This window comes from Cheilinus undulatus, linkage group 4 (genome assembly GCF_018320785.1).
Source record: "Cheilinus undulatus linkage group 4, ASM1832078v1, whole genome shotgun sequence".
Lineage (NCBI taxonomy): Eukaryota > Metazoa > Chordata > Actinopteri > Labriformes > Labridae > Cheilinus > Cheilinus undulatus.
In genome coordinates this window covers 35,523,598-35,540,864 of record NC_054868.1, presented here as the reverse complement: position 1 = coordinate 35,540,864, position 17,267 = coordinate 35,523,598, and the positions used below count along the sequence as shown (strand labels likewise).

The 17,267-nt window shown below is 39.0% G+C and overlaps 1 protein-coding gene across 5 annotated transcripts in view; it reads left to right on the top strand.

Moving 5' to 3' along the window:
• The window catches only part of fbxo41 (F-box protein 41), a 93,520-nt gene that overhangs the window by 48,705 nt on the left and 27,548 nt on the right, over nt 1–17,267 (top strand). For all 5 annotated transcript variants that reach the window (XM_041785789.1, XM_041785788.1, XM_041785785.1 and 2 more), the window contains exons 5-6: nt 10,677–10,884; nt 17,053–17,126. In XM_041785789.1, the coding sequence (XP_041641723.1) occupies nt 10,677–10,884; nt 17,053–17,126 (282 nt within the window). The remainder of the gene's footprint in view (nt 1–10,676; nt 10,885–17,052; nt 17,127–17,267) is intronic.

Below are 17,267 nucleotides of genomic sequence, written 5' to 3'. Positions count from 1 at the left end.
GGGTTTGAGTGTTAGCAGTTGTCTGTATGTGCAGTCTCTGTGATTGGCTGATGGCCCGTGCAGCCCATCTGTCTCCAAATGACACCTGGAATTGTAAAGATAGGGGTTTAATCACGGGGGAGTTCTGACGTGTGATATTTTTAACTCAAGTTTCTATTTCCAGAAGCCAAACTAAAGTGTTTTCTCTCCCCTGATTGATCCGAGCAGTTACCTGGTGAGGTGTTTTCTTGGGGAAACCAGTCACGTTTATTTTTCTGAGAGGCTCTGACTACAGCGCGTCTCTTTCGTCATCTTTTTTCTCTCATCTTTTCATCCTTGTCTGTGTCACATCTCCTCTCGGGTAGCCATATTCTCTATATGCTTTTCTTCTCTTGGTGTGTAATGCCTACAAATATAGTGATAACACACTGTAGTCCCCTTAAAAACATCAATGTTTGATCCAGGTGTCAAAACAGAAATGACATACAAGCAGCTGTGGAGAAATCTGGCATTTATGCAACACCCCCGTCTTCCTCGCTCAGGCCTCTCACTCAGTCATGTCTGCTCTTTAAATATTAATGAGGCATAATTTTGAATTAACAGACAGAGATGATGACAACTGTGAAAGGAGGCTGACCAGAGATTGTAATTAACATTTAAGCAGAATCCTTCAGAAGATCATTCCTTATTAACCAGGCGTGCTGCAGCTGGATGTCTTTCTTCTCCACTATTTGTTATGGTTGTTAAGAGGAAAGGGAATTTAACATGGTCCACTTAGCTATTCATTATTTCACTGAGTGCATGAAGCGTTGGACTTAAATTGAGGTCTTCAAAGCCCTTTTCATACCATGTTTGTGAGCTATCACGGTCTAAATTTAGTAGTAAAAGAGGATATTCAGCCTTTTTTGTATTTCTAAGACCTTAAAGGGACAAGAAAGCATCAGATAGTAGATGCATATTAAGCAGAAACAAGCCCCGTATTGACACGTTATCAGCAAGAGCAGGAGGGGAATGTGTGGTAAAATAAAATGAAAACTCTGACCTTATTTTTTCTAATCAGTGCTATTGATTGTATCTCAGATGTTTTCATGTTCATAAGGATCAAGTGCGGCACATTGTTTGCATCAGAGCTTATCTGTTGTATGTAATTCAATACAGCACACATCAATAGGAAGTGTAAAACAATATGAAGATAAGACACAGAGGAGGATGCCCCTGGGTAAAGACGTGGTGATGGTGGAGCAAGCACAACAGGTGGAGGATGGAAACTCCTGAACATGCCAGAGGTGATGGTGATGATGGTGAAGTAGCATAGATTAAGATGTAAAGGCAGAACAGTGAGTATATTTTAAACTGTACCCCTTAATATCTGCTTTATGTGGTCTTGCTGCAAATGTTTACTTCTAAAAACATTCACAGGTTTTTATTTCATGATGGTTTTATTTATCAGCACGTCCCATTGAGGTTTAACACTAGAACTGCCAATGGGTACAATTTACCCAAGGCTGTGTTTTAATTGTGTCTTACTTGATTTATATGCAATCTTAAAGTCTGTCAGTCTTTGAATTTTCCTAAAAGTTTGACGTATAGCACCTGGTGTCATAAAAAAATCTTTGCCTAAACCCAAATTTTGTTAATAGGCATTTATATCTTGAACCACCATGCAGGCCAGTTTTACCCCATAAGAAAACCTTGGTTCTCCCACTTTTTTATTCCACTATGGTCGTTTTCACACCTGATAGTCCAGGGGACTCAGTCTGTTTTGGAATGGAAATTGCAACATTGTTGCCCTTTCTTTTGGTTTGGTTCACATTCACACTACTCTTGGTCAAACAGACCAGTCTGAACACCTACAACCTCTGCCTGTTAGGGGTGCTGTCGTCAAACAAACGGCGACCAAGAAGAAAAGAAGGCATAGAAGAAGATGAAACCGGAAATCTGTCACCTTCCGCTGGTCTTTTTTCTACAGAAACAATGGAAAAACACAGAATTTACGCCATCTCCGGGTTTCTGCCTTTGCATTGGGGCGTTACGAGCAGCCAACGAGTGGGTGAGCTGTTGAGCATGTCGTTCTTTACATAAGATGAATAAATCAGCACTGACTATGACGTGTTGCTATGGCTACACAGACGCCAAGCGAGGTACCGACATGTATTTGAATGTATTAAATCACATATAAATCCGTATATCATTACGCTTTATGCCACTTACCGCCTTTGGTTCACAAGTTGGTCCGCTTTGCTTTCACACCTCAAGTGAATGGCACCAAGGCACATTAATGACAGGTAAATTTGACCTGTTGGAAAATCACAACAATAGTCCTGTAGAAGATACCCTCTATATGAAAGTATCCTGCAACACCTGTTATTCATCAAATTCAGGTGTTTCAATCAGACCTGTTGCCACGATTGTACAAGTTTAAGCAACTAATCATAGAGTCTAAATTTGCAAACTTTTGGGTTGTTTAGAAGAGTGTAGTGACTTTGATCAACTGTGAAGGATGCAACCAACCCACTGTGACTCAAACTTTGCCCACATGTCCACTCCAACTTGTGAAAAACTGATTTGATTTTTTTGGACAGAGGTCAAGCTTAGACAGCGTATAGTTTAAGTCATGTCTGTTGGCAGGTAAAAGCAGATCATGTATGAACAGAGGTCCAGGCTTGCTGTTCCCTGTTTTTTAAGTCTTATTGCCAAGCTTATCAGCTACTCACTCTGCATTTCTTTCTGACACCCCCTCCTAGAGTGTGTATAAACATGCGGGTGTGTTTGTCACCTTGAGGCCTCATTTCAGAGGTGTTGAAGAATGAGTCACGCTGAGAGAGCAAAGTGTGTGTGTGTGTGTGTGTTAAAATTAGGATTGACAACAGGAAGCAGCCACATCCCATACCCCTCCACTCCACTGTCAAACCTCCTGTGCTTTCTGCTTCCACATGACTGCAGATTTCTGTTTGCTGTCTGTTGCTCGAGCCTCTGCAGTGTTTTCTCCTCACAGCCTTTGTGCCTATTCTCTCCTCTTGTGGGTTTTTTTGTTATCAGCTTCTGTTTTGCTCTCTCTTTTTCATTTCTGGGCTTTCCCTTCCTCCTTGCATGTCCCTTGGGATTAAAGAAAGCCTTCCCCCGTTCTCTCTCTTCTGCCCACCCTCTAACATCCATCCAGGTCTCTCAGTCAAATTCCCTTCCTTCTCAATGAGGACTAGCGGTTAGCTTAGGCACTCCTGTGCATCAGTGCGTTGCTTCTTTACACACAGAGAAAGAGGAAAGTCTTCCTTCTGCTGCTTCCTACACACTCCTCCTCATGGGATTGATGAATCTGTCTCCAGTAACAACAGAAATCAGATACAGATGAATAATTAACCAAGACAAATTACAGATGTGGATGCCAAAATGCAGATTGCCTCATGCACAATGCATACAAACCACAGTCTATTAAAAACACAGCTGTGACAGAGCTATATGTTATTATTACTGGAGGCTGAACTTAAAACAGTGCACAGTCATTGTTCTTGCATATTGAATAATGAGAGCAGAACTTGAGCTTCAGGCTGCTCCTTCATACATCACATTAGGCTCATCTCCACTCTGTTAATTCAAATAAATTACACTGGCGTTCATAAATTGTGCACAGTAATGAGATGAATTTTGTACAGTAGGATGACTCAGTGATTTAATCTGCAGATTACGTTTACTAATGTATGATATTGTAACAAGAGCAGTTATTTAGCCAGGATAGTCTTCCTGTTTTTTTCCGGGCACATGCAGTGGGGTTTTTATTTCTGCAATCCTGAGTCAACGTTTATACTAATCTTCCTTTTTAGCACATTTTCATGGTCAGTCTGATTGAGTCTCCTTCATTATCTGTGCAGTTTAAAAATGTATGACACAACGGGACATCCACCCATTGGTTGTCAGCCAGTCACAAAACATTTTGGGATACTGTATGGCAGTAAGCATTCAAAGTTTGTGGAAGAAACGATTGGAAATGGATTAAAACAATGGATTAAAAACGCACTATAATGGAGTTCCCGGTGTGGATTGAATCTTTAAATACCCCAGAAAGTCACAGAAGTTCCAGGCTTACTAGAGGAGCTTACATAAGGGATTAAAAAGCAATGTTAGCATCATTGGAATGGCACAATAGCTAGCTTCAAGAGGAGGAAAAGTAAGAGACTATGATTTATGGTTCAAAAGTTATTCAAGCTTTAATCATCCGTGTCACTTTTTGATCTATATGACAAAGCGAGTCTCATCCTCTCTGTTCATCCAGTTAAAAACACTACAGGAGCTGCATTTCTGATCAGAGCCATCATTCATAACATTACATCTGCTCTTTTTAATATAGAATAACTAATCAAACAAAACTACTCTAAAAACGTTATACTGGAACAAAAAATCAGCATGGTAATGGCTTACTATCACAGCAAACTGCAGTTTTACAAATGTATTTGTTTGTATTTGCCCCATTATCCATTGAGGAAGTCGGGGTGTTATGACATATACTGCAGCCAGTCAGAAGGGGGAGCACTATTTTTTTTTTTTTGGCTTCACTACCAGATGGTTGATGCTGTGTCCATCTTAATATACAGTTTATAGTTCAATCTTTCAGTTTGTCTCTGAGAGAATATTTTAAAAGCATTTATGGGAGCTGAAATCTCTTTTTTTAAAGGTAGAGAGGACATTTTGTTGTCTAATCAGGGTAAGACTGTGTAAAGGTTTGAGCTGAACACATTATCTCTCACAAAGAAACACAATGTCCTTTTTTCCTGTAAACTTTAGAAGTGTGAAGTGTCTCCTGCAGTTAAAGCAGTGTGCTATAAAAGTATTTTTTCAGTAAGAAGATAAAAATAAATCTCACACTAAGAGCAATTAACAAGAGCCAAACACTTCTTGGGGCTGGTTGTTGAAGAATGTTGTGGTCACTAAATTTGCATTCATTAGCAGATTCTCTGCTTGTTTATTCACAGATTTAATAGTTCATGTGTTTCTTTTTAATTTCTCCCCGAAGGTCAAACACTTAGACTAAATCTGGAGTCACATTTTTGTAATGTTTGCCTGAGGATAAGAAAAGTGAACTGTGCCAGACTCCAAACTATTCTTATCTCAGAATGTCCCCGTTTCAAGAAAACCCTTTGTGTGTGCTGATGCTGTTTTTGAACAGACGCTGTGTTGTATAAGGTTAGTAGTCATAGTGGATGTTTGACATTAGTAGGACATATGAGTATCCATTCTGGTTGAGCTGCTTGGTTTAATTCATGAGCATGAAGGTTTTTGAACTGAGGCCCTCATATTTTATGTGCTCATGCGCTCATCTGCAGTGACGGTCTGAACCCTTAAATGGTTCCTCTGTTAAGGTCAGATGTCTGCGTTGTCTTGTTAAGCTCTCCTGGCTGCTTTGGACAGTTGAGGCTCAGGCTGTTTGGGAAGGACACAGAAAGACAAACACGCTATGGGAATATAAGAGGTCCCATGTGGAGACATTTACAAGAAAAGGTCTGAAAGGAAGTTCTGCTGAAATACTTGTGGACTGTTAGGTTGAGTGGTGCAAGATAATCAGATAGAATTTGTTTTAATGAGAAGTAGTCATTCAGTTAAAAGAAGATGACAAGATTAGGAATAATAAATCATCTTTGTTTCAGTCTAAAAAAATCATTTTTATTCCCATTAATCTACACCAAGTACACCATCAAGACAAAGTGAAAATGTAGTTTTCAAAATTTTTCACAAATTTATTAAAAATAAAAATCTTAAATATCACATTGACCTAAACCTTCAGACCTTTTGCAAAAAAACCTTGCATTTAGTTTAGGTTCCATCCATTTCTTTTGATTTTTGCTGAGATGTTTCTACACCTTGACTGGAGTCCACCTGTGGTCAAATAAACTGATTGGACATGATTTTGAAAGGCACATACCTCTATAGCAGTGTTAGTCAACCCTGCTCAACCAAAGAGCCAAACTGATTAAAAAAATATATACCTTTGCAAGAGCCACAATCTATGTGGTAAAAAGTGGCGAAAATGGGTTAAAGTGGCAATAAAAATGAATTGAAGTGGTGAAATGGTCAAAAAGCGGCAAAGAAGTGGCAAAAATGGGTGAAAGTTTGCAAAAATGGGGAGAAAAAGTGTCAAAAATTGATTTTAAAAAGTTTCAGGTGGCAAAATTGGTTCAAAAACAGTGAAATGTGGCAAAAAATGAGTAACTAAAATAGGCAAAAGTGACAAAATGGGAAAAAGTGGCATTCAATGGCAAAAGGCAGCTTAAATGTGCAAGAAGGGGCAGAAAATGGCAAAAAGGGGGAAAAATTTTTGAAAAAAGCAAAAAGCAAGATAAAAGGGGCAAAAACTAATAGTGGCAAATTGGTCAAAAACTGGCAAAGAAGTGGCAAAAAATGGGTGAAAACTGGAAAAAATGGGGAGACAAAGTGGCAAAATTGATTTAAAAAAGAGTTACAAGTGGCAAAAATGGTAAAAATGTGGGAAAAAAATGATTGAAAAGAGACTAAAATGGTCAAAAATGGCAGAAAGGTAGCATGCAGTAGAAAAGGGCAGCTTAAAATATTGAAAAAGGGCAAAACATGGCAAAAAAAGGCAAAAAAAATTGAAAATAGCAAAAAGCATGACAAAACAGGAAAAACTGGTTAGAAGGGGCAAAAGAAGTGGCAAACTCGGTCTTTAAAAGCTTTAAAATAGATTAAAAGTGGCAAAAAAGGGGGAAAAATGCAAAAAAGGGCAATGGAAATATACAAACAAGAAAATAAAGGTTGACAGTTTAAGCCAATTGTACAACAGTAGGAAACAAGGTGATTAATGTAACTGGCAATGGATCATTTCTGAGGTTAAAGTTGACCTTTTTAAGGTTTTCTGGGGGAATTATATTTCAAATTAAGACATTAAAGAGCCACAAATCATCACAAAAGAGCCACATGTGGCTTAAGAGCCACACGTTGAGTGTCACTGCTCTATAGAATGCTGAAAATGGCAATGCGTCTCAGAGCAAAAACTAAGCCATGAGGTCAAAGGAACTACCTGCAGAACTCAGAGACAGGATTGTTGCAAGGCACAGATCTGGGGAAGGCTACAGTGAAGTTCTGCTGCACTGAATGCATGAAAATCTGGCAGAACAAGGACTCTTCCAAGAGCTGATTGTTTGGCCAAACTGAGTGGCTAGAAGGAATCCTTCCTCAGTGCCAAACACAAGAAAACCTGCTTGTTTTTTTTGTTTGTTTGTTTTTGGGGTGTTTTTTTTCCCTGATATGCATTGTCAGCTGTGAGGCCTACTATAAAGAGGCGTCTGCCTTTCTAAATCATGTCCAATCAACTTATTTTACGACAGATGGACTCCACTAACTGTTAGGGATCCAAGATAACGTTGGCATGATTTCATCATTCGCTACTTTTGTCACATGACAGCATGAAAACGAAGCTACATTTTGCATTGCAATCAGTTCACGTGGAAAGCATGATCTTTAAGCTTTCTATCAGTTTTTGTTTTTATGTCAATAGGCCAAGTAAAACAGGAAATATGATCATTTTAATTTCATATTACATAATGTTACATTTAGGGGACAGTGGACCATGCTGTACAGGACTGGCACTGAAATTTTTTCATAATTTCAGCATATTGTAATTTTAAAAAATGACAATATACTGTTATAAATAAGCATTTTTAAAAATTCATTTTTTGTGGGGTGTTGTGTTTTTGGAGGCCCTGTATCTAATACAGTAAATTAAACTTAGAAAAATATAGTTTTCATTTTATAAAGTTGAGGTAGCCAAAAAAGATTGTACCAAACATAAGCATGGTTTACATTTTCTGAGTGGTTTATTTTGTCAAAAGAAAATTAACAACATTGCAAAATAGCCAGTGGACTTCTAAGGACTTAAGGTGCAGAAACATCCCAGTAAAGACTGGGAGAAAAAGGAGTGTTTTTGCAAAGGGTCTGAATATGATATTTCGTTTTATCTCTAATGCATTTGCAAACATGTCTAAAAGTACCTTTTCACTTTGTCATGAAAGTACTGAGTGCAGATAAATGAAAATAGCATTTTTTTGACTGAAGCATCAGGCTGCAACATAACAAAGTTGAAAAAAGTGAAGGGAGTCTGACTTCTTTCTGAATGCACTGTATGTGGATCATAAGCTGTTGGTCACATTGAAAACACTGTTGTTAAAGCTGCTGAAGATATCAGACCCAGATAACCAAGACAATTATGGTTAATTTTCATGATAATTTAATAGGATGCATTTCTCCACAATTCCTTGTAGCATTTTTAGCATCTTGCAGCTCGTGGTTATTATGGCCTGCAGCTTGTTTTGGTTCAGTTTCACTGCTCTCATCAGTTTCCAAAGAACCAAGGCAGTTATTTTTCACAGTTCCACATTTGCATGTTATATTTGAATGATGAAATAATGTATGAAAGTAAACAGCAGCCTAATCCATGAAGAAATGTCTTTATATTGCAGCATCAAAAGCAACATGCAAAGTTGCATTAGGAGGTTATAGTAAGCACTAGGGCTGCAGTAATCGATTCTTTTTGTAATTGAGTACTCTATCGATTCTTCTGATGATTAATCGGGTACTCTAATAAGAAAGATTGCATTTTTTAATCAGTCACTTTTGCTTTTTCAAAAGAAGTGCTTTTCTAGTTTTTTCTATTGTAGTTTGTTTTTATTTTCCAATTTGTCATTAAAGTAAAGGGACACTTAATAATTTTAAAATCCTCTACTTTATACATAAATCTAATATTTCAGGGGGTCTGAACATGTCTGAAAGGTGATCCTTTAGATTACAGGAATATGGTCTATTCTTCAAAAGGTGTTCACTTTTAATTTTTGCAATTTTTGTTTGTGAGTTCATCCACCATTAAAATCTGACCTTTTAAGACCATCCACTGACATGGAGAACCCTTTTTAAGGGACAAAGCTGCTTCTATGACCTGTTGAATCCTGACTGTATGATGATGAACTTTAACCTATTTAGTCTCTCTCTCATGTCACTGTCTGTAGCAATAGCATGTTTGTAAATTTATTATCAATATAAGTCTCATCAAATGATTAAGGAAGCTGAAACTTTTTGAAAAATATGCTGCAATCAAGAATTCAGTGCACTGAATTTTAAATAATTTATAATTAAATGTATAACGCGCTGAGAGAGGTGGAGAGAGGGAAAGCACCAAAACAGGACTTGAATTGTGAAGCCTGACGGTGTTCTGTGGAACTGTCAGGTCAATCAGAGAAGTTTATGAAATTCCCTGAAGTCTGCCGACACAAATTGAGCGCTGTCTTACACCAGCGAGTCATGCAGGCAGCGTTTAAACTCGGAGATCTGCGTAGGTTCAGTGCCATATTTGCCACGGAGTCACAGCCAGTAGATGCATAAAAATGCAGGACGCGTGCCTGTAAACTTCACTGCATTATCTCCTCTACATGAGTGATTGAAGCGCAGCCTCGAGGCAGGTAATTTGCCTCGAGGATTTTTAAAAATCAAATCACTTGGATAATTCAAGGAATGGTTTCAGCCCCTAGTAAGCACTGATTAGCAGTCGTCATCATTTGGTTTCACTCTTGCTGCTCTGGTTGCCAAATTTTTGGTTGAAGCAGCACATGTTTCTGAAACATTTCCAGGGATAAATCTGTAAAACTGTATTCCTCATGACCTTAAACAGCAGAGCTGCAGCAGACTGCCATGCAGGGTTAAATAAGAGCTAAACAAGAGTGAATATTGGACACCCATTAGCCAGGTGGTCAGGAACACAGCTTCATGTGAATGATAATTTTGCTCCATCAATACTGGTGGTATAAATAAGCAACATTTGCTGACAGGATCAGTTTGAACTGGTATGTAGATGTGTTCATTACTTAAACATGAAATGGATGAGCTGTTTCTGCTGCCCCCAAGTGGTTAAAGAATCTAGTATTACTGGTTAAATAATGAGCAGGAGGGCTGTTTGAGGACAAAGTCTTATCTTTGGCTTTCTGTGTTTTTCATGCTTACAGCTGACATTAGGGTGAACAATAACAGTTTAAATGCCATTGTTATCTTTGTTTAGCTCAGCAAACTCTAAGCCAAGGCCATTCTATGACTGCAGAGATGGCTAACATTCACAGTAATAGGCTTTCTTCTGCTTTTTACTGTTAAAACTGATGATTAATTCAACTAATGTGTGAACATTTAGGAACCTCTGCAGACAAGACTAGAAATACACTCTGTGTAGCATGCTGCAAGCACCTGCTAACACTGTCTGACTCTGTTTAGTTTATTTTTTTCTGCTGTGAGTAACCCCCCCTCCCTTTAAAATGATGGTAACTCTGCCCTGCTGTGCCTGAGGTGGCACAAGCATCCAGCAGCTCTCTCACCCTTCATCTCTGCTCTCTCACTCTTTCTGTTTGTTTAGTGTATTTCTCTCTGTTACAAAGCATCGGTGTGCACAGTCTTCATGCAAAAAGGGCATGATGGCTGGTGTTAAAGTGAGAGGAGTTTATTTGGGACTGTGTCCTAGTGTGAAACATTAGTTTGAATTGTCTGCACACGATGCTAGGAGTTACTTGCAACAGATCTGTAGTATTCCCTCCTGATGAAAAGATTTGCATAAACTATAAGAAGAAGAAGAAGCTGTATTGTGATTGCACAGTTAATACAATGAAATTAATGTAGTATTCCTGCAGATTTAATATTATCTTTCCATTCTCTACTCTTAGGGAAGTCGCCCAGATCGACCAGTTCCTCCAGGAGACGGCAGCACGTGAAGCCAATGCCAAGGTGCGTCTGCAGCAGTTCATCGAGGAGCTGCTGGACCGAGCAGACCGCGCCGAGAAACAGCTGCAGATCATCAGCAGCTGTGGCACCACACCAAACGGCAGCCTGGGCCGCTGCAGCCTCCAAGCCTCCAAGGGGAACGGACGCCAGGTGAGGACACAGTCACTGGTTTCTGCTCGGACATAAATCTGTGCCTCTTCTGTTTTCAGACTGAACCTCACTTTGCTAACTTGAACTTCAGGCATTTTCTGTTTACAGGACAGCAGGAAATCACCTATATTGCTTTTATTTAATAACTTATGAGTGCTAAATCAATCTCTCAAGTCGTGTTAAATCCAGAGAGTGGAAAATAAAACTTTCAGATTGATTTTTGTTTGAAAGCGTTATCACCTCATTATTTCAGCTTTTGTTTTACCACCCATAACTCCACTGGGAGACTTGTTAAGGAGCAGCCTCCAGCTTTCTGACAGGGCCTTTCTGGCCTTGACACAGCAGCTCACTGCTATTGAATAGTGTATAAGCATTGATTGTATTGAGTCAGGACCCTCTTAAGAACCACAGGTCAAACCCTTAATAGACTCAAAGAACCTAAAGACAGTAAGTCTGCTTCTCTACATGGCTGAAGATCATGAACTGTCATTTACTCAGTACTTCATATAGAAAAGAATGTGAACTTATAAACCCATGATTAGATGATATTGTGGATGATTGTAATTGACAAATTTAGCTGATTTGAAATGAAATGGACAAGTTTTGTGTTTGTTATAGTTGTGAGAGCAGTAGTGTGTTGATTTGTATTTAATATGCTTGATGTGTGATAAATTTGGCTCATTTGTTTCCGCCCCTGTTCAAGAAATCAGTTGCTAATACCTTCTCATTGATTTTATTCTGACTTTAATTAAACCCTTCAGAAATACTTCTTTATCCCTGAAACAAAATGTGATTGAATGATTATACCGGTGGTTATTTAAGTAACTAAAATATGACTAAAATATTTGTTAACGATAACAAGATAAAGATAAATCTTTAGAGAAACAAACTTTGATGAAAAGTTTTCATCAAGGCGACAAACACTGACTGATAGAAGTACATAATTCTCCACTACAGTAGGTGGCTTTGCCAGCTTAGCCATTATCAAACCTTTTTTGGTTGACTGTGCTACCAAGATAGCTAGCAGACAGCCAGCTGTATGTTTGAGAGTCATGTTGAACAGTCCGGCTGCAAACTGTAGATCTTACAGATTACTACTGTGAGACGCCACATCTGTCAATACAGAAATAGATCCTAAAACTTTTCATACAAATTGAATTAGATTATTGTTGTGGATTTGTGAAACAAATTCATCTGGCGTGACAGGTTTGTACTTCAGTGTACAGATGAAGAAAATTTTGAAAAGTGTTCACTACTTCTTTAAGTGAGCCATTGTTTGATTAACTACTTCTAAAATGTGTTGATACATAATTTTATCCTGGATTAGAGCTCTGATCTTTTTCTGTTTTATCTATGAAGTGTTTAGTCTGTAATGTTTGCAGCGAAGCTCCATGAATTTAACTGCCAGACTTTATTTATGAATAAAGTAAACGTACTGGTAAATTGCATTGCTTCCGTTCTGAGGAGGCATCTCGCAGTATTGATGTCCAAGAGGGTCCATCTGAGATCTGTGGTCTGCAGCCCAACTCCTCTCCATGACTGTATGCATACTTAAATGTTTACAACAGCTATTTTGGCTGTGAAAATCTGCCTGTATCAGCTGTAAATTTTGGTCGTTCAAACAAATAAGTTAGGCTGGCCCAGCAGATCTCTGTCAGCTAGAGTCTTTTTCTTTATTCATGATCATTCCTTACAATTTAAAGTGTGTTTAAAGGATTGAAATTTGTTAATTTATCCTCAAACTTAAATTGTGTGTTTTAAGGACTGAACTTTTAGGTCTGAACCACATTGTATCAATGTCGGTAACCAGCTCAAATATATTTTAGAATATTGGCATATTGGTTATTGGCATAATCTAACATTGTACATCCCCACCTACTACATTACAGAGCTGTGTTAGTACTAGTTAAAGACATTTGACTTGCTTCAGTCTGACTAACTTCTTCACATTTATATTAAAAGTCTAGTTTAGTCGGACAATTGCAATACATCAAACAATTAGCCAGCTACCTCCATAAGTGGCAAAGGAAACACTGTGCTGGATCACAAACGTATGACTAAGGACAGTCTGTCATCTTTGCCTTTATCATAAAAAAGAAGACATTTTCCTTATGCTCCCTGTAACCGAAAAGCTCTTCTTCTTTATCTCTCTGCAGCTCTCATATTTTACACTGTGCATTTGCCTTATTACACCTCTGAATAGAAATGTAAAATCAGACCCTCGCTGCTCTTAAAAATGTCACTTATTCAAATTATCAACTCTTAAAAAAATGCCGACCTGTTTGGTGTCACACATTTGTGTGCTACCATGGAAACCAGTCCTTCCTTCTGCTCCAGCATGATTTTGAAAAAGAAGAAACAGATCTGTGAGGGGGACGAGCTGTTACATTTTTTTGGCCATTATATTAGATATTTTTCACCATTCATTTTCTCCTCAGATCAATTTCTCGGGGTGCAGAGATGCGGTTGACATACTGGCCTTAGTCACCTTCCTTAGTGGTAGAGTACCTCTTTAATGCTGCAGTAAGATGTTGATATGTGTGCATGCATGTTTTAGCTCCATTGCAGGGCTGTTTGTCCTGAAATTGACCTGCGGCCTAAATTTAGACATCCTCTCTGCGGGTCCATCCATCAGTCAGTTTCATGTTTGTGTGCAGGACTGTGCATAATCTACTTGACAAGTACATGTGTGGAGTCACAGACTGGTTGGCACCTTCTCACACAGTCAAGGGAAGCCCAGAGATGTCACCCGTCCAAGCGCACGCCCTCTCGACCTCCCTCTCCGTCTCTCTGTCACCGCATCAGAGAGGTCGCCCTCGTTTCCTAGGAGACAGGTTTTAGAGCCACAGAGGTATTTTAGGACTGACAGTGAGGGAGAGGATGGATGACTTATTTCCTGCTCACACTCTGGTTCAATCCAGACTGAGTCTAATGCATTTATACACAGGAAGTGCAGGTGAAAACAGCTTTAACTCTGACATAGTAATGCATTAAGTTTGGGGGTTTAACAGGAAGACAACGAGAGAAAAACTCAGCTTTAGGACCAAACTCAGGTCATAATATTGCACATACACCTGCTCTTGAATGCATCTCGTTCCATCCATTTTAGGATTTTCCTCTGTGCAGCTTTCCCCACAGGCTGGTCGCATATAAAAGGACGTGGATTGTGATGGCAGTTTCCTCCATGGTCCATTTTTCGTGGCACCCGGCCCATAAACAAGCAGTTTGAGGAGAGAGGAACACAAAGACTGAGGAGTGACAGTGTCTGTGTTTATGCATATCTCCCTTCATGGCACGTTGCCAGTCGTGTACACAGAGTCCCACCTGGCACTGCTTCACTCACACGCACAGAAACAGATTCATACACACTCTTACAAACACTACACACAGCATACTTGAGTGCACAGGCAGCTTTGAGTGCTGTATGAAAGAGTTACTCTGGGACTCAGAGAGAGAGAGAGAGGAGCTGCCTGTCCCACAACCAAACGCAGTTAAAAATGCTCACCTGTTTTCAGAGCTACAATCACATATTTAAGGTAGTAGGGAGTGAGATGAGGGTTTCTGGGTTGTTACAGAAAAATCAAAACATCCACTGAGGACGTTTGTCATTGAAATGATGTTGTTATCACCAGGAGGATGATTTTTACTACTCTTGTAGCTTTTCTATGAGCTAAAAGTTTTCACCTGAATAGAAACAATGTTAAATCCAAACAGTGTTGCAGCACACTTAATAGGTAAATCTGAGGGTAACTCTATATAAGAACTACACACTATTTCCGATTAGTAAAGAATTTGTAAATGCTAAAGTCATCACCCATGAAGCATTTTAATCTGTTTCATTTTACAGCACCAGGACTAGTCTCTATAGTAAAATCAAGATGAAACCTTCAGCTTAGCGTCATACTGAATATGCTCTTAAAGGTCAAGCAGTCAAGCTGTAAATAACCGTATCGTCAGCATAAAAATGAAATAAGAGTTGGAATTATTCTGTCTAAGGCAATGGACAAGATTGTAAATAACAGCGGGCCCAGAACCGGACCTTGTGGTACTCCCTTGGGATTTTTTTTGTATCTCTGATGTCACACCTCTGACAGCAAACCATCCAGCAGCATGCTCTGAAACCCCAGCAGCTTTAAGACGGCCCAATAAGACACTGTGAGCCATGGACTAATCTATAAACACACACAAACAGCAATGTCAAAGTGCCACTTATAAAGAGGGCTATAAAGGCTTTATCCATGCATTAGCTAAGGTTTGGGTTTGAGGTAAAAAAAAAAGATAAGATCAGCACTCACAATAAAATCTTACGCTTTTTAATGTAGCAGATTATTTAGCAGTAGCAGCATGGAGGCCTGCTACACACTGCTGCTAAATATTATGGTACATTGAAATTTTTAAAACCACATTATAAGTGCTGATCTTTTTTTTTTCTTTTTTTTTTTTGCTTTGTGTACTTTTGTGTCAACATTGATAGCCTTTGATGAGTTAAGCCCTTCAAAAAAAATCCAGTATGTTCAAGTGTCTTTGTTTTTTTAATTCTCCTTTTTATCTCTTGCCAATATGACACTGGATTTAGAAAAAACTAACTGAGATGACAGATACCAAAGATACTCCCCTTATGACAAGAATAATGCTAGTATAAAAGAACAAGGCTCTCACTTCACATTCATCTTTATTAGTGTTATTTTTGTTGTTATTTTGTTGAAGTATCCATCTATTGCTTTAATTGCACTATACGGACAAAAGTATTTGGCGGCCTGACCTTCACACCAACAGGGACTGTAATGACACTGTATTCAAAAACATGTACTTTAATATGGAGTTGGCCCCCTTTTCCAGATAGTGTTTCCTTTTTAAGGTGTTTCTGTAGGAATTTGAGCCCGTTCATTCTGTAGAGTATTTATGGAGGTCAGGCTTCGATGTTGGACAAGAAGGCCTGGCTCACAATCTCAATCCCAGTTCATCCCAAAGGTGGTTGATGTGGCTGTCAGGGCTGTGTTGGCCAGTCAAGTTCTTCCACACCAAACTCCTCAACCTATGTCCTCATAGTCCTTGCTTTGTGCACTGGAGCACAGTCATGTTGAAATAGAAAAGGGCCTTCCCCAAACTGTTACCACAAAGTTGCAAGCATAACATTGTCCAAAATGCAGGGCAGGTCTGAAACGTTCTCCTTGCATTCATCAAACTATGCTCCTTAGTATCTTGAATTTCCCTCAGGATTAATAAAGCATCCATCCATCCATTTGTCCTTCCTTTACGCTGCTCTGTGATTTTCAAGGCCTTCCGCTTTGTGGTAGAGTTGCTGTAATTTCTAACCTCTTCCACTTTCTAATAATATCGCTTACAGTTGATTGTGGAATATTCAGCAGGAATGAAATTTAATACACCATTTTAATGCAAAGGTGGGATTCATCACATTACTACGCTTGAAGTCACTAAGCTCTTCAGAGCAACCCATTATGTATCACAAATGTTTGCAAATGGAGACTGCAAGGCTAGGTGCTTGATTTTCTACACCTGTAGAAATACCTGAATATAATTCATCAACAGGTGTGGCCAAATACTTTTGTCCACTTAGTGTGTGCCTCTGTTTGGGCAATAACTAGGGCTGTATGACTGCCAGGTGGTAGCACTAGTTGATTCATGCTTGATGTCACCAGTAATGTTGTACATGTTCCAATCTTTAAGGAGATCAAACTGTAAACCTTAACCATATTGAAAAAGGCTTTAATTTGAGGATTATTTGTCTTGTTTTTCTTATGATCACTTTATTTTTGTGACCAACATTGAGAAACTTTTCATGACAGATCAGTTTTTGATTCACTGTTTGAGTTTTCTTTTTATTCAGGGGGGATTTTCTAGGCAGCCTTTCATTTTTACAGCAGAGCTAACTTAAGTGCCACTCTTAAACGAAGTACTGTGAATTCCACTCTTCAGTGTGGAGCACATTCTTTTATTCTCATCTACAAAATGTCTTTTATAACCACCACCTAAAGTCTGATAGATCTTCAAGCCAGTTCAGTCTGTTTCTGTTGTCAGGAGCATACTCAGGGAACTCTGAATCTCATACAATATTTAAAATCTGAGCAAAAAGCATGTCTAATGAACCTTTGGGGGATTTAGTAACTTTCTTTTTCTTTTTTTCCATCTCTTTGTGTATCTCTACAGAGAAACTCCAGCCTCTCTGGGAGCACCAGAGGCATGTACCAAGTGTCGGAGCGACGGTCGTCTCCCAGCACGGGGTAAGTTAACACAACACTCTCGCTCTTATTTCACATGTTCAAATGATTTTACACCTCAGAGACACATCCAGAGCCCTGACGTGTCATAAAGGGGTTTACGATGCAGGTGGAGCCTCTAAAAAGAGCAGAGAGGATCATCTG